Below are 26,787 nucleotides of genomic sequence, written 5' to 3'. Positions count from 1 at the left end.
TTGTATTGGATTTTGAAAACTTCCCCCAAAAGATTTGAACATTTAAAATTACTTGTATGGCAAGAGACATGTCCTTTTCTTACTGCTCAAATATTAATGTTTAAACTCTTAGGCCTTTTGGTGGGCAGGGACTCATTGTAGTTTGTGTCTTCTATAGCATTGCACACGTTGGCACTTACATAAACAACATCCCACAAATTTGTTGAAAAAGAACAGGTCTCCATGAAGAACATTGCTTACAGCACCTGTATTAAAAGGTGGTGATAGAACTCAGACCATTGCTTTTTGTCCACCGTGGATTATTAATGTTATACCAGAGCAAGAACTGCTGGCCTGGGTGCTACTAGAGATTGGCCTGCTACACCAATGGAGATCTGGGAAATTAAGATCTCCCTTGCCTTAACAGACCAAGTCCCAGAGCCACCTGGATTATGGCACCTGCTCTTAAAGGGCCCAGCTTGCTTGGATACAAATACTTTCTGATAATTAAATTGCTGAAAACTGTCTCTTGCTCCACTTTTCACTTCACTATTAAGTTATGAATGATATAAAGGTAAGCAGGGTCTGAACGAACTCTCCTTTGGCAGTTAGCTGAGCAGGGGAGAGACTTCAGGAACAAACTGTATTTACATGGACACATCTATTCTGCTTAGGAATCCAGCAGATAGAGCAACGTTGCTCAAAGTGATCAACTTTGGCTGCCCTGAGGTTACAAATCACTTTTGTACTGCAGGGGTAGTGACATGCTGTGTTATCAGTGTTGCCTTTATTGTATGAATAAAGAGGAGCAGGACCATGCTTAACCTGGACCAAATGCAGGGGTTGCCCTTTGCTGAAAAGACTTCATTAAGCTAGGGATTTGAATGCCAGACTCCTGTGAAAGTAAGAGGGGTGGGGACCTCTGTCCCCACCCATGGGGTGCCCAGTCTCATTTAACCCGTTCTTCCCTGTTGCTCAAAGAGAATTAAACAGATTTCATTAGGAGCCGTTTGTTATTTCAAGTAGCCAATGGAAAGCTGAAATCACTTGTAGTGCGGGTATTTCTGCCCAGCCTGCTGTGAGTTAAATATCACTAAAAGACAGACCTACAGCAGCAGAGAGACAGGTGGCAGCAGAAGGTAACTGACAGGCAGCCAGCAACAGTGGCAAGCAATCGATTTGATAGCAGCCTTTAATTACCTGAAGGGAGATTCCAAAGAGGATGGAGAGAGGCTGTTCTCAGTAGTGACAGATGACAGAATGAGGAGCAATGGTCTCAAATTGCATTGGGGGAGGTCTAGGTTGTATATTAGGAAAAACTATTTCACTAGGAGGGTAGTGAAGCACTGGAATGGGTTACCTAGGGAGGTGGTGGAATCTCCATCCCTAGAGGTTTTTAAGTCCTGGCTTGAGAAAGCCCTGGCTGGCATGAGTTAGTAGGGTTGATTCTGCTTTGGGCAGGGGTTTGGACTTGATGACCTCCTGAGGTCTCTTCCAGCCCTAGGATTCTATGATACTGGACTCATGTCTCTAGAATAGTGTTTCTCGAAGTGGTCTGCAGACCCACTCCGAAAAAACTGCTAAGGGGCCACTCCAGTTTATTTATTCATTAGCTCCACAGTCACAGAGCCTTGCTTACTGTCTCTGGTTCATTACTGGCTCTGGTTCATTGTCTGCAGCCAAGAGAAGCTACAGGAAGCAGCAGCCTGGACCATGCCACTTCCCATGGCTCCCCTTGGCTGCAAATCAAGAACCGGAGCCAATGGGAGGGAGCTGGGAGGCTCCATGGCTATGGAGCAGGTGAATAAACAACCAGAGCGGCCCATTACCAGCCTTCTCAGAGTGGCTCCATGGACCACTTTGAGCAACACTGCTCTACAATACAAATCCTCCAGGAACAAGCATAGAGTTTGCATAGGTATTGTATGTAAAATGGAGTACCCCAAAGCCAATGAGGAATATCTCTCTCCTACTGCTTTGGCCCCCAAACTTCTTTCTGGAAGGGAAACAGCAGCCACATCAGATGGTTCCCACAGCAGGAAGACATCGTAGGATGTGAGTGGATACCCAGTGTTATGCTTACAAGAAGAACACAGGATCTTTTCTAGGAGAAAAGGCAATATGCCCTGTTTATTAAGAATACAAAATGAAAAGAGCATATGCATTCACACACACACAGGTCCTGCAGATGGTGCATTGTTGCCAGTCTCTTGCGGCTCATATCAGTCTTACTGGCCAGGCAAGGATGACTGAGGAGTCGGGTTCTTGTTAATAACAATTCGCATTCCCTGAAGTTTATTTATGAAAAGAAGTGCTTATTGTCTCATTTATTTAATAAATCAATTACTATAAATGTTGTACTTACATTTCAGTGTATAGTATATATAGCAGAATAAATAAGTTATTATCCATATCAAATTTTAGATTTTACTGATTTTGTTAGAGCTTTTTATATAGCTTGTTATAAAACTCAGCAAATATCTTATGAGTTGAGGTATCCTCTGTAACATCTCAGTGTTCCTCCTAGAGTTTATGTACCCCTGGATGAGAACCACTGGCTTAAACAGTGTGGGTGGAAAAATGTTATACAGGAAACCCTTGCCGTTCACGATAGATGTGTTCCTGGCACTACTGCGAATGGCAAAATTCATGCATAGTGGGAGCCGCAGCTCCTGGCCCCCACAGTAAGCTCCCTGCGGCTCCTGAGATCCTCATGTAGTCTGGCAGGCATGGGGAACTAACCATGGGGGTTGGGCATCTGTGGTGAGTTTCCCATGGCTCCCAGTCCCTGCTGCAGGCTGGGACAGGAGACCTCCCTGAATACAGGGAACTGCAGTCACAAGGGTTTCCTATATTTCCAACCATCAGTCTCCACACTGGCCACTTGATAGTGATTTTGACATATTAAACTGTGCATACAGAAAATTGAGCTTTTCCATGCCATGTTGTTTGAAATGTCATTCCATGATTTTTTTTTCCCCCAAGCAGAATGAACCAACTATATCCTGGTAACAGATCTGAAATGAAAAGCCAGAACACGCTTCTGGACTGAGTCATGCACATACTTTTCAACTAAGCAATAATGCTTTTACATTCTGTGAATCATATTGCCTCTTGTTCAATACTTTCAAGACATTCTAGCTTCATCTGATTGTAAAAAAAAGTAACAATAAGAATATTGTAACATATATATTAGTGACTCTAGCTGTGATGACTCTGTGTTCTAGGCAAGTACAGCCTTGGGATCAGAGGGGGAGGGGCGGAGAAGAGAGTAAACGCAACAGTTCCTTTGAATAGAAAGGTAATAGTCTACACATTTTTATAAAATAAAACAAAACAGTGAGATTTCATTGAACAGGAAAGGACCTAGAACTGCCCATATTCACCCATTTGTATGGTGTAAATTAGAAATGTAAGAATTGCTACACATTGTATCAGACCTATGGCACATCTAGTCCAGTCTCCTGCATCTATCAGTGATCAGTACCAGTACAAGAAACCTCACTATGCACATCTATACAACAACCTGTTCATATGAGAAGTTTTTCTCTACCACTTTTAGTTATTAGCTGGCCTATGCTCTGTGGCATTAGGATTTATATCTCTTCTAAAAATTGTTTAAAATGATCTGATGTACGTGGATGCCTTCTGCATTAACTGCATAAATACCTCCGTGAATCTAAAACTCTAGGAACTAATCTTACACAACTGATGATAACAGACTTACTGCAGTGAAGATGCTATCAACAACTTTCATATATTAGTGGCAGAGCCAAACTTAACCCCTCATTGTCCCTTCCCCCCAAAAGAACTAAAGATCTATTTCCCGAGGGCGGAAAATGATATCTTACTACAACATAAAACTGCAGGCTTTTAAAATTATCATTGATGGTGCTCTGGGTATAGATATTGCACTTTATTTCCAAGGATTTATGTGCAAATAAGGATTCAATTGGCCAGAGCTTATTAGACTACAACATTAAAGAGTCTCTTGGTAACAATAACAACAGTTTCACTTAATTAATGAAGGTATTCTTATGTGCAATTTCTAATTTCACTTCTATAGAATTTTATACGCCCCAATGACTTATAACTTCCTCTAAAATTTAATCTTAAAATAAAAAAATAAAATAATTCACTTATTAAACATATATATTTCACTTATTGGACTATGTGTTGCTTTTTACAATGTTAGCTCCAAGGTTAACAGTAGCATGTATTTCAAAATTAAAAATCTTTGTAATGACTCACTGAGATGTAGAACAGATAACTGCAATTGTATATTTTATCATACAGGTTTTCAAAATAAAATGTCTTACATTAATCAGTCAGACCTTCAGTAAAATCCTGGTTCTGTTAAAGTCAATGGCATATTCCTATGGAGTTCAATAAAGCCAAGATCTCATTTTCTGTTTTAATCTGAATCTAACAGCAAAACAGAAGATGGACACACAATGTATTTTCATAGATTCTAATGGCAAAAGGGACCATTGAAAATGTTCTTACAACTGCTGCTTTGAAAAGTTCTATTGCATCCATTCTTTGGAGATGGGACTGGGAATATCACAGGAGATGCTCTGGTGTCAGGATGCAAAATCTACCCAAATCAGTTCATGTTTTAAGCCTCTAAAAATTCTCAGTTTGCACATGCTCAGTAGCCACTCGGGCTATGTCTACACTGGTGGGTTCTTGTGCAAGAACCCACAGAGTGTCCACACTGCCCGCCCACTTTTGCGCAAGAAGATTTACAGTACGGCGTCGGAAGAGAGGGCTTCTTGCGCAAGAGCTATGCTGTTTTCTAACGGGTGTAAGCCCTCTTGCACAGGAGCTCTTGCGCAAAAGGGCAGTGTGGACGCACGGCAGGGGTTTCTTGAGCAAGAAAGCCCTATGGCTAAAATGGCCATCAGAACTTTCTTGCGCAAGAGAGCGTCCACATTGCCATAGATGCTCTTGCGCAAAAGCACATCTCTTGCACAAAAGCACATGGCAGGGTGGACGTGTTCTTGTGCAAGAAGCCACCAGCGTAGCCATAGCCTCGGTGTTTGGCAGCTAAGTATTCTAAAAATTCCATCTGCTCTGAGCATCTTCCAGCTCTCACAGCTTCTGTCTATATTCTGAATGGGCATGTGCTGTCCCCACAGAGTGACTAGGCATGTTCCAGCCTGGGGCTAGAAGGGGTGACCAGAACATTTGCTATAAGTGCTCCTTCCACTAAGGGCTGCTGTGGGTATGTCTACATTGCACTGTAGGCCCAGGATCAGACTCAAGTTTAAATCTAACCCATTCACACAGAAGTCTTTCTGAGTTAGATCAGCAAGCTCTAAGGCTCTAGGCCTGGGTTGAGCCCAAATCTCATTGTTGCTCTGGTTCAAGCCCTGTCATTTTGCAGTGCAGGTGCAGCGCAAGCTGTAATCCTATGGAAGTCTGCACATTGCAGTGAGTGAATTAGGGTTGCCAGCCCTCTCAGTTTCACTGGGAGTCTCCTGTAATTAGGTTCTATCTCCCAGAGACTACTGAAGGCAAACTGGGAGATTTTAGGCCACTAAGGCTACATCTAGACTGCAAGCCTCTTTCAAAAGAGGCTTTTTCGAAAGATACTTTTGAAAAAGCCTCTTTGAAAAAGAGCGCCTAGACTACAACTAGTACTTTTGAAAAAGCAAGCCGCTTTTTTGAAAGAGAGTACCCAGGCAGTCTGGACACTCTCTTTCAAAAAAGCACAGTTTGCATTACATAGCGCCTTTTTTCAAAAGAGCACTTTCGAAAAAAGGCATTCTTCCTCATAAAACAAGGTTTTCCACAGTCGAAAAGACTGCCACATTCTTTACTTACGAAAGAATGTGGTGCCAGTGTAGATGCAGGGGAAGTTTTTTCGAAAAAAGATCACTTTTTTCGAAAAAACCCTGTAGTCCAGACACACCCTAAAAGTCTAGCAGTAAGCAAGGCTAAAGCAGGCTTCCTGCCAGACTTGGCCCATGATGCTCCCAGATGTAGCTGGCATGTGCCTGCAGCCCCGGGAGAGGGACTGGAGGTTCTGTGCACTGTCCCTGCCCTAAATGCCACTTCCACAGTTCACATTGGCCAGGAACTACAGCCAATGGGAGCTGTAGAAACAGTGCCTGCAGGCAGGGTCAGTGCATGGAGTCCCTTGGCTTTTCCCACAGAGGACGTAGCCTCACTGTGCCCCTGAGCAGGACCCATCTGAGGGAAGTGCCCACCCAGCTGGAGCCCGTACTGCTCCCACACTTCAACAACCATAAGCCCCTTCCCAGAGCCCACATCCCATCCCAAACCATCTGCAACACCCCAGCAGCCTGCTCCAGCCAAGTCCCCTTCAGCAACCAAACTCCCTCCCAAGTTTGCACCCCATACTTCTGCACTCCAATCTCCTTCTCCAGGCTCAGTTTGGAACCTCCTCCCACTCTCCGAACCCCTCGGCCCCATCCCAGAGCCAGCACCCCAGTGGCCTGTCCCAGTGATAGTAAGGGTGGGGGAGAGTGAATGATGGAGTGTGGAGAGATGGAGTGAGCAGAGTCAGGCCAGGGAAAGAGTTGGGACCAGAGTGTTTGGGTTTGTGTGATTAGACAACTGGCAACAGCAGTGTGGATGCATTAGCATGACCTTCGGAGCCAAGTCCAGCAATTGTAATTTACAATGCACCAGGGATGCATGTGCACAGGATTAGAAACTCCAACTCTATGAACACACACAGGTTTCCTATGCACCATTGACATAAAGTGTGGTACTAAGTACAGGAACTGAGAGTAGGGACATCGTCTTTCCCATGCTTTCAGTGCTCCCGCGGCAGGCACCTAGACAGAGAGGATGAGGAGGAAGCAGCCAGACTGGAAGAGAAAAAGATAACACAAGGTTGGGGAAGAGGAAGAAGGACTCCAGGAGCCAGAGAATAAGGAGGAGCAGAGAAGGAGACAAACTTGAGCGGAGGCGGTTGGGGAGTAGACAAGAACAGAAGTGGGAAAGGAGTAGGGAAAAGGGGGATTGGATGAGTGCAGAGAAGGAAGAGGCAGAGGCCAGGGTAAAATAAGGAAGGAGGACAGGGTGGCGATGGGTGGTTGAATAAGAGCAGAATGGGACAGAGACTGGCTTGTGACATAGGGGCAGAAGGATTTATAACCAATCGAGCACACAACCCTGCAAAACTTGGAATTAAGCCCATAAGAACATAAGAATGGCCACACTGGGTCAGACCAAAGGTCCATCTAGCCCAGTATCCTGTCAACTGACAGTTGCCAATACCATATGCCCCAGAGGGATCACAACAGGTAATCCTCACTTGATCCCTCTCTTATCTCCCCCTTCCAGAGAAACAAAGGCTAGGGGCACCATTCCTACCTATCCTGGCTAATAGATATTGATGGACCTAACCTCCATGAATCTATCTAGCTCTTTTTTGAACCCTGTTAAAGTTCTAGCCTTCACTGCATCCTCTGGCAGGGAGTTCCACAGGTTGACTGTGTGCTGACTGAAGAAAAACTTCCTTTTGTTTGTTTTAAACCTGCTGCCTATTAACCTCAGTCTTCAGTCCTCAGTCTTCTCCTGCTCTCAGCAAATGGCAATTAAACCTACTGGCAAAGTGTGTGTCTCATCCTCCCTCTATTGACTGAGCCACATAGACGACAATACGTAAACAATGCTACCAGTGACTCCATTACTTCAAGTGGTAAAGGTCAATGTTTTTATTCTTTTAGCCTAGGGTGGGTTTTTTTTAAGAATTTATATTTTGCTTGAGGCACTTCAAGATAACAAATCCTTCCCCGTATGTCAAAAATACCAGTATCACAAAAATGAAGTGTAGCCACAGACTACAGGGAGGAGCTGGAGAAGAGCAAGGCATTGTGTTAATCTCACCTAGAATGACAAGATTTTCGACAGGAAACCTGGATTCATTAATGCTACTGGTGTTCCCACAAAGCAGACAAACACAAAATGTATTTAGGTGACATTGACAATTTTGTTGAAGTTTCATACTGATCCTTACAGTGTGCAACATTTCATAACTGTCTGCAGAGTGTTGCACTGTAATGCAGCTTTCAAAATGCACAGAGTGAATTCACTCTAATGAAGGATTTTCTTACACCAACTCTAGCCATTGAAACCATTAGAGCTACTTGTGGAGTAGGGTATTACTCATTTTATGTAAAAGTATTATTACTGTTTGCATTGCCCTAAATGTGTAGTCCAAGGTCGAGCTTCAACCTGCAGATACATGTGGACAGATTTCACTGAGAGGGATACATGGCTGCTTGATGGCAAAATATGGCCATACATTTCTACACTATGGCATTCAATACTTTTGACTTCATATTTCCAGTGTTCAACCTTAATTTTACTCATTCTGTTTGACATATAATTCTGGTTTTTTTACGTTCTATTGAGTAGTGTTGAAGAGCTCTGAAATCATAACAATTTTCTGACTCTCTTCATATGAATTCTTGACAGTCACCACCTTATTTACTTTAAAGAGCACATGAGTAATCACTAATGAATTCTCTCGCATTATGGCATACTCAGTTTGAATAAATATTCCAAACCAAACATGCTATACCCTGTTGCTCTATGCCAAAGCATGCTTCCCCTTCTGTGTGGAAAGTAACAGAGTTATAAGGAAAAACAAACTGTTTATCTGAAACTGACATCTTAAAGAAAATACAAAGAAAAGCTTCTGCTGCAGAAATGTTTTTAAAAAGGAGAAGAAAAACTGCATCACACAATGCCACAGTAGTAAAGATGCAGCAATCTAATGTGGACTTCTCAAATCAGTAAATCAGCATAATTTGCAAAAGTGCATGTTGTTAATGAAAGACAAATCAAGTATATGAAATAATTGTTATTAAACTACCTTAGTGTTCAGGTTCATATTTTGTAATGAGAGCTTTGAGAGCCCCCTATACTGCTCTATAAGTAACTTCTTTGGCTATTGAAAATTTGACCTTAAGAAACACCTACATCTAAAAAGCTCAAGCTAGGTCTACACTACAGAGTTTTTGAGCAAAAACAGTTGTTTTTGTGCAAAAACTCGCGGAGTGTCTACATCTCATGCGCATTTTTGTGCAAGTAAAATAAAAGAACAGAGGGGTTTTTCTGGTGTAGGTATTCCTCTTTCTATGAGGAATAACTCCTTTTTGAGCAAGAGCTCTTGCGCAAAAAGGTGTGTGTGGACGGGCAAGAGGATTTTTTTTGCACAAAAAGAGACAATCGAAAAAAGCACAGGTGCTCTGGTGGTCATTCTGCAAACAACTATCAGAATTTCCTTTCGATCGAGTGTCCGTGCAGTCTGGACGCTCTAATGTACAAAAGCACATCGCTTTTTCAATGCGCTTTTGCAGTGTGGAAGTGCTTTTGCAGAAGAAGTTTTTGCGGAAGATCTCTGAGTCCTATAAATAAAAAGCTGAAGGTGAGCAGTAATAAATTCCTAGTAATCCAATATGTAGATATCATTCTTTAATAATATACGTATAAAGCAGAAGTTAATTGTACCATTTTACATCAATGGTACAAAAATGAATTCTTACAGCTTGCGGTGAGAAAGATAAATAGTTAAGTATTATGGATGGGGAAATGAGGCAGGGTGGTTAAATGAATTGTCTAATACTGTATTATACAATAAATAAATTGTAGATAGAGGATTAGAACTCAAAGTCCTAGCCCATGGATCATCCACGGGATATGCTGCCTCTCTATTTATATAGGTATTTATGGCCTAAATTTTCAAGTGTGTCATGATTTGAGGTGCTTCAGTTTTTGGGTGGCCAACTAGAGATTCCTTAAAGGACCTAATTTCAGAGGGTGGAGGTTCAGAACTTCCTACAAATCAAGTCCCTAGTTAAGTGTGCCATGTTGAACACTCAAAGACGACGGCGAGGAACCAAAAATCATGTATTACTTTTGAAAAAATAGACCATTATTACATGAATTTATTAAGCACCTACTGCTATCTTGACACTCTTTGTTGATACATATATAGGTTCAGAGGGAAAAAGTCATATAATTTGAGAAACAGATAAGGGTGTCTTGTTAAATAATCCTGTCCATAGCCTCTTCCTGAAAATATATATTTTCAAATAAACCCAAAGGAAGAAAAATTGCCTTTTCTTTGTATTCAATCAAGACTATATGCTGGGGATATGGCATGACATAATATCCTTCCTGAAATCAGAGCTGCAGTTAGGGCCAGTATCCTTCAAATGTCCTGAAACTCTGTTGCCAACAACTGTTTTCCTATTTGCCACAGAAATAATCTCTTTCATCAAACGCTGGCCAATGAAATATGTATTGTTCCTTCATAAATACAATAAGGTTTTCATAATTATATCCTTGACCTTTTTCCAGAACTCCACAGCCACTGATACAGAAAGCATAATTTGAAAGCGACAAATTAAATTGGTCACTCCATTTAGCTGCTCACATGCAGAAACTCACATCAACTTCTACATTATTTTCTTGGGAATGACACTAACTAATGTTAGAGTAATAAAGAATAGCTAACACAGTCTGTATTTCTTTTTAGTAAAAATATCTTTGGTATAAGCTAGCAGGAACTAAACAGGAATTGCATAAGAAAATGTTATCTTCCAAATTTTTTCACCCAGGTGAAAAATACATTACATTCTCTTTTCTGTCTATATGTAGGGCCACATCTGGTTTAGAAAATTAAAAGCTTCAGTGATGTACTATATACTGATCTTCCTTTTAACTCAGAAAAATTAACACAGGTGTCTTTTAATTTATGTTTTTTCACATCTGCTCCAGGGAGCTTTGGAAGATGATTTCTTTTGAAATGCACAAGATCAAAGGATTTGTTTTGAGGCTGATATGTATATATTTAGACCTAACACAGTCTAGGTAAAGTGTAGTGGCCGCTTGGATAAATATATATAAATAGTAACAAAAGACAAGTCAGCAATCATCTTTAAGGACATGTGACAAAAGTTCTATAATCCTCTGACAATCACGCATGAATTTTTCTAAAGTCTTAACAAAGTAGTCTTTTTCCAACCCTTTTACAATCTTAAGTAGTTTTGTAAAATTGATCAATCATTTGCACACTACATAATATTTTTTACCTGTAGAAATTTTACATGTATTATACACGGAATTATACACAGCCTGCTGTCATGACATTAAAGCAACCAAACAAGAGGAATTTTAGTCTCTTTCTCACATTTATGTTACCTAGAAGTTTATGATTAAAAGGCAAGAGTTAAGTTACTGATCACACACTCTTGTGAATCTTTATGTTCCCTGTACGTGAATATATTTAAATCACTGAAGTAGAATGCCGTCACTGTTTCAAATTGAGTTTGTTCAACTCAGTTCAACATAAAGAAAAGTAAACATTAAAATTTGAAGTATTAACCGAAGTTTTAGTGTGCAGAATCTGACTTAAAGACATTACATTATCAAGAAGCCAGTTAGCGCCAGTAACTCACCTTGCTGAATTTTAGTCAGTAGCTGATGGCGTGCAAGAATCCTACTCATCCTGTATGGAGAGCGTTTCATATTCTGATCAAATCGTAAGTACCTCTCTTGGCCCTCAGGTGACATGGAATTTAGATAGTAACAGCCTGAGCCTGAAGTCCTGGACACCTGCCTAAACATCTCTGCCTCTTTAAAATCACCGCTTCGGCCCCCCCCCTATATGGTTATTTCAGATTCTAATCAGTGTAATGAAAAAAAAAAGAGAGAAGCAACAAGTCCAAGGGAACTGGAAAGAGCAAGTGCTTTAAAAAGAAAAAGGAGTGCCAAAAGCTACAACTCTGGAGGATTCCAGCTCCCCTCACATGATCTACAAGGGCCAATCAGCCAAAGTAAAGAATGTGAAAGTACACAGTCTGCCTTACAGAGGAAAGTGAAGTCTGTTCAGGCATTTCCAATCCCACACAACGTTGAAAGCAAATACAAATTGCATGCTTCTGAGCTGACTAAGCATTGAAGAGTTGTGATTGAAGAATTTCAAAAACAAAAACACACCATCTATGAACACCTATTTTAGGCTGCAAAATTCCTTAGCATGCAGAGTTTTGGAAAACCGCTTCCTCCTCCACTCTGCCACAGAGCTGCCTACTTATTTTTTCAGAAGATGCCCATGCTAATTTTCTTAACATCATACCACACTGTTTATCTTGAAAAGGATGCTTAAGGATGGGCTATCTAATCCAACCAACCACCTAGTTACATACAGACAACACCTTACAATGAAAACATATCTATGCAGTGATCACATAACAGAAGTTAACTGACATCTAATAATGCCTAAAATGAATGTTACTGAGAAGCAGTTACCAAGTTATGAAAAAATCTTTATCTTTTTGAGTCCCCAAACAAGTATATTTTTGTTTGATGCACACATGGGCACATTGTTTTTCATACATTCTTAAAACACAGCCATTTGCTTTTGCAAAATATCACATTCCTTCTGTGTTTAATCACCTGGTAGCAGAGTGCTGGCATTTGTTGTTAGCATCTGGATAGCAAGTCTGAGTAATTCAGAAAATGATAAACCATGTGGTATATGGAATGGGTTAGCCTGTGTGCCAGTTAATTTTTATAACATCTGTAAATATCAATGAATTGGGTCACTAGCGACCATAAAAGATAGCTCATTACTAAAGGATAAGAATTATTAACACAGATTTTTGTGATCACGACTGTTTCCAGCATGTGCACTGCTTATGCATAGGGAGCAGCATTACAGAACTGGAGAACAATTTCTGTGAACTGCAGAAATTAGAAAAGGAAAAGGCCTATAAACAGCTTACTTTGTCCATCCCTCTACAATTTATCCGTGGAGGCTGCAATACACCTAACAGCAGGAGGGCTGTGGAAAGCCCCAGATGCAATGGAACTATTACATTTTCACAGCATGAGCTGAAAGCATCTGTGATGATGGCATACAGGTGGACTCTGCATTACTTCCACACCACTCAATTGATTCTGTACCAGTTTTAAATATGGAGCCTGTTACTGCAATTACATGATCCTAGTGGCCAGGACCTTCCAAATATAAGCAGCTACCCCCCCCCCCCCCCCCATTCCCAATCCCTGTGGATTCTATCTCCCCAACCCCTTCATAGTTACTTCCCCCAGAATAGTTACTGAGATTTGCCAGGAAAAGGTAGCGTGGGTAGCCATGGAATAAATGCCACCCCAAATTATCAACTTATTTGTATCCTGTACAATAGATTCTAGGAGTATTTTGGCATATTTTAATTTATTCATATTTTATATTTCATTCATGGTTGACCAAGGGTTACCATGAAGGGATAGGAGTTTGAGCAGCTGGGTTCTTGGATTGCCTGGCACTGGGAACAATGCAGACATCCAAACCAGTGTCTTAAAAATGAAAGACTCCAAGACTCATTACCAATATCTGGAGCTATTTCTATAGTTCCCTATTTGCTTCATTCCTTCCCAAAGATGGCTATGTTTTCATGAAGAACAAAGGAATCTCTGGAGAGTCACAGAATAGACTTGAAGTTCAAATAGAAAAAAAATGCCACTTGGGAACAGGCCTAAATGGATTTTACTCTTTTGCACCCAGAGAACGGTAATCATTTGTCCTTGTTGTATGGTGTTCAGAGACACAAGAAAGGCTCAGCTGCAGTTGAGTGAGATGGACATTCATGGCTCTCCTTTAACTCAGTTTCCTCAGCCAGGTAGAGATAAGGTTCCAGTTAGTTTTCATCTATTTTTTCACAGCAGAAACCCCTGGATAATAAATGTAAGTGGGGGAATGGTCCTGCTATTATGGGGAACTTTCCTGGCTTCTATACTACCCCGGTGAAATGGACCAGCAAAAGGATCTCAGTTCCCGCTCCCACTTCTTTTACCCTAAGGCCTCCCTGATCCTGAAGGATCACCTTCCACTCTCCTGCATAGCAGAGTCCTCGAAATCCCAACAAAGCTGGGCCCAGGTTTTCTGGAACTTAATCCCCAACTTTGTAGTTACTTAGGACAGGGGCTGGGGTGTCCTCACTCCGGGGTGCTGTCTTCACACTGGATGCTTTCTTGACCACACTGATTATTACATATAGTTCAAAGCTAATACAATTTATTAAACAGCAACTGCTTAAAAAGAACAGAATAAGGAAAAAATGAGACAGGTTAAAAGAGAACACATAGCCCTGCTCTGTAGCACGGGGACATCACAAACAGCAGTTTGCAGAGTGTAAGGACAGTTCACAATCTGTTCCTTGTAGGTCCCAGGACTCTCTCTCAGGCCCTGGCTGTGCTGCAGGGGGGACTGCAGGTTGGACACTTGCTCTGGCAGTGACCACAGGACTTCAGGCTCTAGGTGGCAGGACCCCTCTCCCAGTTGGAGTTACAATCCCTCTCCAAGTCTGGCCTGCAGGGCATCTTGGCTGGTGGCGTCTCCCTGCCCAAAACCTCTCCCCCCCCCCTTGCTGGTGCCAGCTGCTCATCACACCGAGCTACAGACTATGTTGCTTTGCCAGCCTCCAGCTCCTTGCATTGCGCCTCTGACCCTGTTGGCTCTGATCACTGTAGATCTGCCTCTCAGCACAGGGTTTGAACTCCTTGGGCTGTGTGTGTCTGACTCTCTCACTGCAGGTCTGCTTCTTAGCACAGGGTCTACACGGGCCTCTGGCTCTGTCACTGCAGATCTGCTCCTTAGTACAGCTTGGACCCCTTGCTACTCTTCTTAGCTCTCTCCCCCTTTTACTCAGACCCAGAAAATCCCAGCTCACACAGAGGATGGGACTGGCCTCCTAATTCCCCCATTGGCCTGTCCAACCTGTCAATCAGGCTGACCTGGAGTGTTGGCTTCTTCCCTTTGTCCCTGGGGTCTGTCAGTCTCAGGGCCCTGATTTCTAATGGACCCTTCCCCTTTTGGTACTGGGAGCTGACCAACCAAAAACTCCCACTGAGTTTTAGTAAGGGGCTAACAGTCCCTTTACATAAATATTCTGAATACTCCTGAATATTAGCAAAATTCATACTAATTATCCAAAGTGATATCACTGTTATTTGGAAGAGCTATTATTTGATTAGCAAATTGCATCAACTATTCAATTAGCCAATTACTCTAAATTTAACATCCTTAGTAAGAAGCAGCATTCCCTCTAAGCTGCGGGGCAGCACAGCTTCACAAGTGATTAATCAGCCCCACCCAGTCAGTCAGCTCTGTGTATGGAGCCCTGAGCCTCTGATTGGGTGGGGCTAATTAATCACCTGTGAAGCTGTGCTGCCAAGCAGCTTAGAGGGAACACTGGTAAAGAGGTAGACAAGCCCCGTCCTTCTGGGCAGGCTACCATACAGCACAAGAATCTGTACAGCAGGGAAAGCAGCTGTAGTCAGACTGCTGTTTCTTACCGTTGGAGGTGAGCAGGGCCTTGGTTTCCAATGGTGCAAAGGGCAACATAAGCTGCACAGTTTATTTCTTCCTGAAGCAAAGGGAATGCCAGGGACAATCTGTGACTTTCAGAGTTCCTGAACTGTTCCTGGGCAACACTGCTGTGTGGTGCCAGTGACTCAGACAACACTGAATGGCAGGAGTGGGCAAACACTGATCCACGGGTCAGATCTAGTTCACCAGCTGTGTCCTGATCTGCACTGCTTCCTTCAGCTCCCATTAGCTGGGAAGGATGATCCGTGGCCAATGGGAGCTGCAATCGCCTATACCTGTGGAGGTGCAGGTAAATATGGCAGTGGTGGCCCATCAGGGCCTAACCCTAGCACAGTGGCGACCTGTGGCAGGGGAAGAAGGGATCATTGGCCCCAACCTCTCCCCACTCCCTTGCTCTGTCCCTACCCCACCCACCTCTTCCCAGCACTTCCCAGAATGGCAAAGCTGGGGAGTGGACCTGTACAGGCTGGAGCCATCTGGCCTGCCACCACTTAGGGGAAGTGGGGGGGTGTCACACTGTGGTGTGGACTCCTGCTGCCTGCTTGCTGGCTGCCCCTTCTGCCTTGGGAGAGAAGGTGCATGAGAGGTGCACATGCCCCAATGTGTACCCCCAAGCACCACCTCTGCTCTGGTGATCTGCTGCTGTTTTATTGTCCACCATTACTGTATGGCTACAATCTAGTTATGGGCCACAAGTACAAGAGGCAAGTGAAGATATTGCCTGCTCTCTCCAGGTCTTAGTGCCTAGCCTCTCACCTCTTCCTATCCCTACTCTGACTCTTCCTGAAGGCTCCCACAGCAGGCTGTGGCAGCCTAATGAGTCTTCCTCTGGAGCAGTTCTAGTAACTTACAAGTGAAAACCCTTCCAACTTTCCAGACCTAACACTGAAACTGTTAAAAGAGTCATTAAGTGGTAATGAACCCTTTTCACATGCATTTAAAATGCAGAGGTATATGTTGTTAGTTTCTGAATTTTTGTACAAAATAATTGTTCGTTACTGTAATATATACTCAGAACCTAAGTATATATTGAACTACAGGAGCTTAGTTTAAAATGTGCTTTAAATATTTCATTAGTTTGCTGCTGAAGATTACAAAATCACCTCTGTAAAAAATCCTTGCTTAGATTTTTAGATGCACAATCTGAGTATTCACCGTTAGCCTTAAATGCTTGGATGTTCAGACATACAGTTTTTTAAAATAAATTATTCAAAGGAGCACCTTTATCTAAAATACACACTTTAATTTTAATTACTATAATACAAAAACCTCACTTCCAAAGGCTTCCTGTCCTTTCCGTCCATCCTTGCTGTAATCTTTCTTCCTTCATCCCCATGTTGAGAGCCCTTAAAGGGGCAAACCCCCTTTTCTTCCAGATAGAAACTCATTTTTCTAGCTATTGTTCTAGAGATCACACGGAATAATAGTATTCCTTGTTTTTCTAAAAGCAATGAACAATGTTATAAATATACTAAACAACTCTGACTGATTAATTTAAAATAATGTCTTTATTTCAGTGTGTTAAATATGTACTAACCTGGAATGATTACTTTATGAAAACTTAAGAGTATATTTGTACATTTATGAAGCCTTAGAAATACTGTTTAAGAAAATGTAAAACAGAGAAGAGCTGCATTATTTATTATAATATTTAATGCTGTATTCAGCAGGAGGACTGACTTGCCCTTATTGCAAAGTTTTTGCAAATAAATCTCTGCCAAATTTCAAGGTATATAAAAAAAAAAACCTGTGACTGACATTTTTGATTCCCAAATTTAGTGCTTTTAATTAGATACCTTCTGGATGTCCAGTCTTCACAATCTGGCAGGCAGGAGAAAACATGCTCCATTTTCTTTAGAAAGAAATTGTAGAAGAGTGTTTTTTTCAAATGTCATTTGCTACATTTGGGTTCAAGGATTTGGCTGGAAGGGGCTGAGCAGGGATGGGGGAAGGAGTGAGACAATGGAGAAAAGGCTGGAGTATGGACAGGGCCATAGGCTGAGGAGCTCGCCCTCCCCTCCCCCCAGCGGCAGCTTTACCCACCACTCATGAATCCAGTCCTCAAAGAGCATTCTGCTACAGCTGCTACATACTGTTTCTGAACACTAGAAGAGCAAAGCCAGCTCTAACCATTTGCTATTTAATGTGATGCCTCATTATAGGTTTATTTGTGTATAAGTGCAAAGAGCACCCAAACCACAGATCTTCTAGATGAAAGGTGCTACATACTAATAATTATATTTCAATGTTAATTAGCATCATAGAGCAGATTGTGTAAGCTGATTTTGAAATAGACAGTTTAATCAGGTTGGATATTCAGTCACAAGATGAAAACTTCCTTTTGTACTATACAAAAGTTGCATAGTAACCTATATCACTTCTGCACAGCTATAAATTGTACAGCTTTTTGAAAGGCAGCATGATCCAGGAAATATGGACTCAAAACTGATGTCCGTTCCATTCCCAGCTCGGCCACTTAGTCACAGGTGAGTTTGCCTGATTTCTCTATCTCAGTTTGCCCATCTGTACAAGGGGAATTTTTCCATAGAAAAACTGAAAAGGCAAAGCTGAAAAAATTCAGCCAAAACCTGAAATATTTCAATTTGGAAATGCCATGACAGTGCCTTGTGGGAATTGTCATTTGGTTGTCTCACACCCCAGGTCTCCTTATTTACTGAATTCCACAGCTGGCCTACCTCTCCCAGGATGAATACTTGGGGTTGGCAATGCTGTAGTTTGTTGGAAGGTCACAAGGGAAGCTCACTTGAACATCTATCTAAGGACAGGATGGTATTTCTATTATACTTATCATCACAGTATCTAAGCACTAAGGAAACTGAAAAAAGTCACGTTATGGTTTGCCCCGTACTGAAAGATTTTTTTCCCTTGTGAGAATGCACAACTAAAGAGCTCTTTTGCTCAGCACAGGATTGTGTAATGGGGTGAAGAGCTAAGGTGACCAGGTGTCAGGTTTTCGACCGGAACACCTGTTTGAAACAGGATCCTGGCAGTTCCAGTCAGCATCACTGACTGTTTGATTGGTGATGGCACACAGTGTGGCTGGCAAGCTCCCTGCTAGCCTTCGCACCATGTGGCTCCCAGGAAGCAGTCAGCATGTCTTTCTATGCATAGGGAAAGTGGGGGCTTCAACACACAGGGGCAGCAAAGGGCTCTACACATGTCCCCTGCCCTAAGCACCAATACCATCAATCCCATTGGCCAGGAACCAAGGTCAATGGGAGCAGCGGGGGCAGTGTCTGCAGATGGGGCAGTACACAGAGTCGCCTGGCAATATCTCTGCCTAGGCGCTGGTGAGGATGTGCTACTGCTTCTGGGAACTGCTTGAGGTAAACACTTCCTTAAGCCTGTACCCCTGACCACCTCCTTCGCCTCCAATGCCCTACCCCAGCCCTGATCCCCGACTCATCTGCTGAAACCCTCAATCCTAGCTGGAAGCACCCTCCTGCACCCCAAGCCCCTGTTCCCCAGCCTCACCCATAACCTGCACTCCCAGCCAGAGCCCTCACATCTCCCCACATCCCAACCCCCTCCCCTTGCCCAGAGCCCCCTCCTGCATTCTGAATCCCTCAGCCCCGGCCCAAAATCCTTTTCCTACAGCCCAAACCCCTCATCCCTGGCCCCATTCCAGAGGCACCCACAGCCAGAGTCCTCACCCCTTCTTGCATCCCAATCAACTGCCTCAGCATGGAGCCCCCTCCTGCACTCTCAACCCCACATCCCCAGCTGGAGCCCTTACTTCCAGAGCCACCAATGGGGGGGGGGGGGGGGGGGGGAGGGTGGCAACTGCTCCAGAGCCAGTGATTTAAAAGTTCTTGGGGCTCCTAGCTGCTACATTGGTAGTGGCTGGAGCCCCAGGCCCTTTAAATTGCCGCTGGAGCCCTTGGTCCACACCCAGTGGTGCTGAAGGGCTGACTGGGGGAGGTTAACTCCTAGTCCCTTCCTTTCTGCCTGAGGCCCTGACCCTTCCAGGACACCAAAGCCAGGCCCCCTGAACCCAGCAGTCTGTCCTCAGCCCTACTCAACCCCTCCTGCACCCCAGCACTCTGAGCCAGCCTGATAAAAATGAACAGGGTAGTGAGGAGAGCGAATAATAGAGGGTAGGGGGGATGGAACGAGTGGGGGTGGGGTAAGTACGTTCTGGTTTTTGTGAGTAGAAAATTGGCAGCCCTATAAAAAGCACATTGCACAATATACTGTAGAAACGAAATTATATTTGATTAAAGTCTCCACTTACAATCAGCATTTCTGAGCACACTGTTAATGTAAGGTTATAAATCAGTTTTTATTCTGTAGCTTGGGATGGCCTTAGAATGTTGGTACATAACGTGAGCCAAGATTATAGTATTCACAGTTTTTCCAATGTGAGATAGTACTATGGTGCACTTGGAGTTATTTTAGCATGGAATTTAATTTATAGTTCTCACACTATAAATGAATAACCACACGATCTTACTGCCACCATCCATTTTTCCCATGATTACTACTTACATTGAGATGTTATGTCACATCTAAAATTAAATCAGAATTATGGTTTCTCTTAATTTTAAAGCACTAATGCCATGAGAACCGCATTGTCAAATTACCTACACAGATGTTATTAACATAGAATCATAATAAGCTGGAAACTTCAGAACTTTCCTGTCAATCACTGAAGAAATGCACACTTCTTCTATTAGTGTATTGGTCTTTGTAAAGTTCTATTTGTAGTTATGGGATTTTGATTATACCCAGTACCTCGTATACTTCAATAAAGCCACAACCTAGTTTATGAAGCATGGGCAAACAGCAACCTTTTTCAATTTCACATATTTTTGTGGGAGATAAACAACCCCTACAGCATATCTGTTTTTGTGCCTAGTGCCTCCACTTCAATGACCTAGGTGGCTACTACAGTAAAACTCCAGTGGTCCGGCATCCAATGGTCTGGCACTCCTGATGGCACAGCACCATCTGGAACCTGGAAGTGCTCTGGGCAGCCGGACAATTGGAGCTGCTCTGCCCCCGGCTTCCCCGATTCAGCCGCTGCTGAAACTGACCAGCGGCTGACTTGGGGAAGCCGGGGGCAGAGCATTTGGGGTGCTGCCAGGTTGGTCCTACAGCGCCGAGGGGCGCATCCCCCCCCACTCCACTCCAGACCCCTCATAGACCCCCCCTTCCGATAGTCCGGCATATCTGATAATCCGGCACCCCCTGGGTCCTAAAGGTGCCGGATTATCGGAAGTTGACTGTAGTTTAAACCTTGCCCACTTAAATACAGCTTGTGACTCCATAATCTGGAGTTCCAGAGTCCAGAAACACCCCGATGTGGCATTAGCAGAGTGACCCCCATAGAAGCTGGATGGATAGGAGGAGTGCTGACCAGGGTTAAACTCAGGTAGCTAAGGGTGTTGCTGGCAGGGAGCCAGAAGAACCAATGGGATACAGTAATGAAATTTAATTTGTAAATATATACCTATTGCCATTTCTTTTTGTGAGAGTTTTAAGACAAGAGTTGGGAGAAAGCGAGTGATTAAAACCCAGGTAGGACTACCCTGCCTCCAAGGAATTTGGAGCATGAAAGTGGACTGGACCATGAAGGGACCATGAGTAAGTAAGGGGAAAATGTATATTTAGTTGCAATATGGGTATTTTTCTTTGTTTTGGTTGTTTGGTTAAACTTCTGTCTGAATCCATGCCTTCCCTCCCCCACTCACCATATTTAAGCTACAGCCCAAGATACCATTTTTCTCTGTGTGTTTTAATCTGTTCTTTTCTCAGTTGCTTAGTAACACCTAGCAACCAAGTATGCTATATCAAGTATATCTTTTTTCTTTTGGTAATAAAATCACTTTTTTTATGGCAACAATTTGATTCTTGTGTCCTGAAAGGTAACAGGAGGTCTGTGTGTGTGCTTGCTTAGCCTGAGAGATCAACTATCAGGGACACAGTTTGTTTTCTTTGGGTTTTTTGTTTGTTTGTTTCTTCTTCAAGCTCTCTTGTAGCAAAAGAGCTTGGGGAACCCCTTGTGAAGAATTTCAAGCGTTTTTGTCCTTTTTATTTTAAGGGATTAAATCACTTGATGGTGGTGGCTGCCTCCCAAAGTCAGTGAATCTGTGACTCTGGGGAATTTTTGTAAGCAGAGCCCACAGAGGCAAGGTATTTAAGGTCTCTTGTGGGCCCCACCTTCTGCACTTGGAATGCCAGAGTGGGAACAACCCTGACAGGAGCATTCATGGGGATAAGCTGGTGGGCAGGGACCAGGAGCATATCCAGACTAGGGGGCTGAGAGAGCAGAGCCCCAAGCAGCAGCAGGGCCATTGTGCAGAGGGTGATTCCCTGATCACTGGGAGTAGGTCAGTAGCCATCAAAGCAGTAGGGCAGAGTGTGGAGGCCTGGGCAGCAGCAGGGCCCCCCAGGCAGCAGTGGAGCCACCAGGGAGACCCCTGAGCTTTGGGTGGCAATGTGGGAGCTGTTGGGGAGAGCCCCGCGTGGCAGTGTGGGATCCCTTCCCCCAGGCACAAAAGCAGGAGAGCCCGAAGCCCTGGGTGGCAATAGAGCCATGAGGTGAGGCGGAAGAGGCCAAGAAGATCCCACTCTGTGCTGTGGGGAGAGCAGAGCCTCTGGCTACAGAGCCCTGGACATTTACCTCCCCATGTCCAGCCAATTCCCTGGTTGGAGACCTATCAGGGAGGTTCAACCTGTACTGCGTTTACAGTCAGAAGCATTATTTAATGTTTGAACAGTAGAGTTCTTCTGAGAGCTGAGCTAGGATTAATGCAGGCTGGAGCTAGTTAGACCTGGCAAAAAGCAATGGGAACCCTACAGCAGCCAGAAACTTTGTATTCTGACTGCAGATCCCAATCTCTTCATATGGCAGTTCTGTTGTTTCTCCCTGCTTGTCTGTGAGCTGACTTTTATTGAGGGTGGCAGGAGGTGAGAGGAATATGTTTATTGAGGATTTCAACACAGCTGAGAGGTAAAGAAGTCACTTTGCAGATCCCTGTAACATAGTACTGTCTAACTGAAAAGCACAATACCAATGTGTTTCAGAGACAAGGCAGCTGCTGTGTAAACTGTCTAATAGTAAAGTTTGTAAAATGAATACTGCAGTGCAAGGCCTTCTCGCTCTGCATGAAAATGAGGCTCATAGACACCATTAAGTAACCTCAGATCAGTCAAGGAGGTTTGCGAATAGTACAGTGCTTCTCTTCTCCTCTCCAGTCCTAACATCAGAGGATTATCTATTTGTATTTTAAGAACCACACATTTAAAAGCTAATACTGCTATAAAACATATGCCCTGATTAGAAGAACATTAATGCCCTGGCCCAACCACAGAAAGGAGCTTTAATGCAAGCAGAGGATTTAAGTGAGATGTAGACTTAGCCTAGGGGTGATGTGTTGAAAGGGTCAACAGGTGGGGGGGAAGAATGCCTGATTTGGCTCATTTAATTGGCTTCCAGTCACAAGCCCTAAGACTCATAAGAGAGCAAAAGAAGTTACTCAGTGTGTACCAATAAGAGGACATGGAAAACACTAAGTTTACCAGCCCATACATTCCAAAACCAACACTTATAAATAAGTATATTGCTAGGTCATAAATGTATTCAGTAATCTTATGTGCCTAAGCCCCAGATTCAGTACCGGTTTTAAAATAGCACCAAACCCACATTCAGAAGGGGCCCCAGTGCTCAGATCATGATGCTGCCCCTGCCCATACTCCACACATATGCTCTACCCCCACATGGCCTCTTCCCTCCTGAGGCTCTGCCCACCACTCACACTGGGGCAGGGCCTCAAGAGGGAAGAGGCCAAGTGGAGGTGAACCCTTGGGATCAGATGAAAAGCTTGACCATGGTCCAGATGCTAGGGCACACATGATTAATCTGGTCCTGATTTAAGAACCTAAATCCAGTTTTTAGGCCCCACTGTAATTCACAAAACTCCTGCTCAGCTACTGCCTATCTTTGTAGTCACCTAAATTCCCTTAGTGCCTATGTTTTTGCAGTAAAAGTTTCCTAGATTACTATATTCCTGGCTCTGTGCACATGCATTGCTGCATCCCTCTAGGTTCCTGGGCACCTATCTCCTGCCTAAGCCCCAAAGTGATCCACAAACCAAGGAATGACAGGAACTCTTCTATCTAACTTGTGTGGACCTAATCCAGTAAGTGTGCTCAGAGGCTAACTAACTACACACAAACCAGTCAGTCTATAACAACACTATTATCATTAGCAACCAAACTTGTAAGTTCATTAAAAAGAAGACATCATGTTAGTTTGACAGAAACTACTTTCTGTGAAGACATATTGATTGGCATTATGTTACCTGGCACTAATTCTTTATTAATTGAGTTCCATGTCAGCCATTCCATTATCTTCCCTGGAATTGATGTCAGACTAACAGGCCTATAATTCACAAAGTCATCCTGTTTATCCTTTTAAAATATTGGCACATCATTAGCTTTCTTCCAGCCTTCTGGAACTTCCCCAGTTTTCCATGACTTATTGAAAATCAACATTAATGTCCAATGAGATTCTGAGCCCGCTCATTTAAAACTCTTGGATGTAAGTTATCTGGGCCTGATGCTTTAAAAATGTGTAACTACAGTAGCTGCTGTTCAACATCCTCCTGGCATTACTAGTGGAATAAAAACAATATTATTGCATGATATGACACATTATCTGTTTCCGCCAAATGCAGAACAGAAATATTTGTTGAATGCTTCCCTCCTTTTCTGCATTATTATAAACAATTCTACATTTTCATATTGTAGTAGACCAATACCATCATTAAGAGAGTGCCAATCATTCCGCAGCTTAGTTATTGGAACACTTCACCTGAGAGGTGGCAGATCCCTGTTCAAATACCTTCCCCTCACCAGGCAAAGGCAGGGACTTGGACTAGGAGTTTCCCATAGTCTGAGTCAGCACTTCAATAACTAGGCACAGATTACAAAGGAGGGCTTTCTCTTGCCCCACCATAGCTGTTTTATGTGGAGTTAGGTAACCTCTGAGCATGCCTACCAAATCGGACCTCACACACAATTTAGGCAGAGAAGTACCTATCTAACTCCCACTTGGTTGATCACAAGCATCTGCTCTCTGTAAGAGGGGCAGAGCTTAAGCCATCCCCTCTCACTGGCATCTCCCATTGGTTAGCGTAGGTGGCTCCCCACCTGGGTGCTGCATTTTGTGGTTCCCATTCTAAGGAATCTCTCTCTACCCATTCATTGTATTCATTGTACGTGCCCAGCCCAGGCTTTGCAAATATTGTGATTCTCTTTGCCCTTAGAAGTGAGGCTTTGCAACACTCAATGTTACACTAAGTCCCTTTGTGGATTCAGTCCTCTGTGTCTGGGGATGATGCACAAGATGCCAGAGTAAGTTGGAAGACATGGCAGTTGGAAAAAAAATTATCCTGGTAAATTGAACTCGGTTGATATGGAATTTATTGAGACACAATAAATATTGTGCCCCATAGACTGCCCTTCCAGACTAGAACTACACTTTCTATCTCCTGTAGACCAGTTTAGGACTGCCTGAGCAGAGAACAGGGAATGCCTAATGTTCCTGAGACTGAAGGGAGGCCAGATTGGAGGAGCGTGGAAGCTCCCTTTCTGCTGTCTTTCTATTATCTTGCATGGAGTGTGAATAGCTTAGCTGACAATGAAGCCAAACTCCCATCCTTGGCCCTCGAGGAGCCGAGGCTAAAGAAGTACTGGGCTGAAGGCAAAAAGGGGTCTTGGAAAGGGCTGGGAGTAAGGTTGGTGGATATATATCATCCCTTCCCAAGAGCCTCAGAAAAGATAATGAAAAGTTGATGGGGGGAGGCGTTTGCTGTTTTGTGGCCTATTCTGGGAAGCTGATTAATTTTTTTCAGGCTGCTGTCGCACAGCTCCATGTCCTCAGCTCTCTTATTACACTAGCATGATTTGGATAGAAAAACTGTCAACACTGATATAAGCTAGAGGACTTGGGGGAAATAGCATACTATGCTCGCTTTAAGGATCGTTATTGTCTCCCACAACTTTCCTCATTTACAATTAAAAAGAATTTGATCTATAAGCTATTTCCTTCTCAGCTTTTATTCCTGACTATTTTTGTAGTTAAACTGTGTTGATTTAAAAATTTTACACATGCAGCTAATGGCAAAAAATCATCAGGAGCAAAGAATTCCATTATAAATCAAAGAACAGTATTAAAGCAAGGGTGTCACTAAATAAAAAACATTCATAAATAGAAACTCTGGTAAAAAAAAATAGGGGAAAGCATCTGGCATGTTGCATGTTTGCACTATTTGCAGTAGCTAAATCTGGATCCAATTAATGATCTGTGTATTTTCCAAAATTTCAATAAAATGCCTTGACAAAAAGTTAATCTGTCCCAAAAGAATGCCTTATTTCCTCCCATATGTTGCCTGCTCCGGCCCAGCAATAAACCTCTTCCCGGTTTTAAGGAACTTTACAACGATACCAACTGATCCTTTCCATAAAAGGGGAGATAATTGTTCCAAAACTCAGAGTCATAAGGTTTGCTAAAGAGAAAGCAACACAAAAACTGTGTTATAGTAAAAGCTCTTCATACTAGGCACTATGGTGACCTAGAATTATCCAGAGATTTAAAACAGGGGATTTTGATATTTTAGCAAGACTTTATTCCAGCTGTTTTATAATCCCTCTGAGTTTGGTACCTTCTGTGAAACACTACCACACCAGGATTAATGTGCACTCTTCTGCTTGATAAGACATGCCCTGCTGTCCTTGCTATTCAGGATGTGTATGAAAAAGAAACAGCTCAAACCAACCCCCCCCCCTCCCATTTTGTAATTATGTATTTTACATATTTCTATCAAACAAAATGGATGACCTGGATTCAATTTTACTTAGTGGTATCTTTTCCTAGCCTGGGTTCTGACATCTCTTTGATTTCTATTTAAATCAAACCAGAGTGCTGTGATCCATTGGGATTTGAGCCAGGGTCTCCTACCCACCAGGTGGGTGCCTTAACCACTAGACTACAAAATAATTCGCTCACTCACGTACCCAGCTGCTGTTTATCTATTTATCCAGGGTGCAGCAGCTTTGACAGGAGAGACTGAGGGAACTTCATAGCTATACCAAAGCTAAGTGATTGGTGCATTCTTCTGAGAAGGAGAATCCTTTCTCCACATTACGCTTCCTATTCCGAACTACCGGTACACCTCGTTCCACGAGGAGTAACGGTAGTTCGGATTAGAGAGCCTAATCCGAACTACCTACTCCCTGCTGTGTGTAGCTGCGGGCACGGAGTCCAAAATACCGGGGCTTTAAAAATGGCGGCGCCCGGTAAGATGCAAATGAAGCCCGGGATATTTAAATCCCGGGCTTCATTTGCAACTTCGGTTGCCTACATTAACCACCCTAGTTCGAACTAGGGTGGTAGTGTA

At 43.1% G+C, this 26,787-nt stretch overlaps 1 protein-coding gene across 5 annotated transcripts in view; it reads right to left on the bottom strand.

The window, feature by feature from the left end:
• The window catches only part of STARD13 (StAR related lipid transfer domain containing 13), a 415,654-nt gene that overhangs the window by 146,786 nt on the left and 242,081 nt on the right, over positions 1-26,787 (bottom strand). The window contains exon 1 of one of the 5 annotated variants that reach the window (XM_006134213.5): positions 11,427-11,853. The exons of the other annotated variants lie outside the window; for them this stretch is intronic. Coding sequence (XP_006134275.2) covers positions 11,427-11,595 — 169 coding nt within the window. The 5' untranslated portion in view covers positions 11,596-11,853. Of the gene's footprint in view, positions 1-11,426; positions 11,854-26,787 lie in introns of those variants that run through there. 5 annotated transcript variants of the gene reach the window in all.

This window comes from Pelodiscus sinensis, chromosome 1, assembly GCF_052426305.1.
Source record: "Pelodiscus sinensis isolate ZL-2025 chromosome 1, ASM5242630v1, whole genome shotgun sequence".
Classification (NCBI taxonomy): domain Eukaryota; kingdom Metazoa; phylum Chordata; order Testudines; family Trionychidae; genus Pelodiscus; species Pelodiscus sinensis.
The sequence above is the reverse complement of the archived record's forward strand: the minus strand, read 5'-3'. Positions and strand labels throughout refer to the sequence as shown.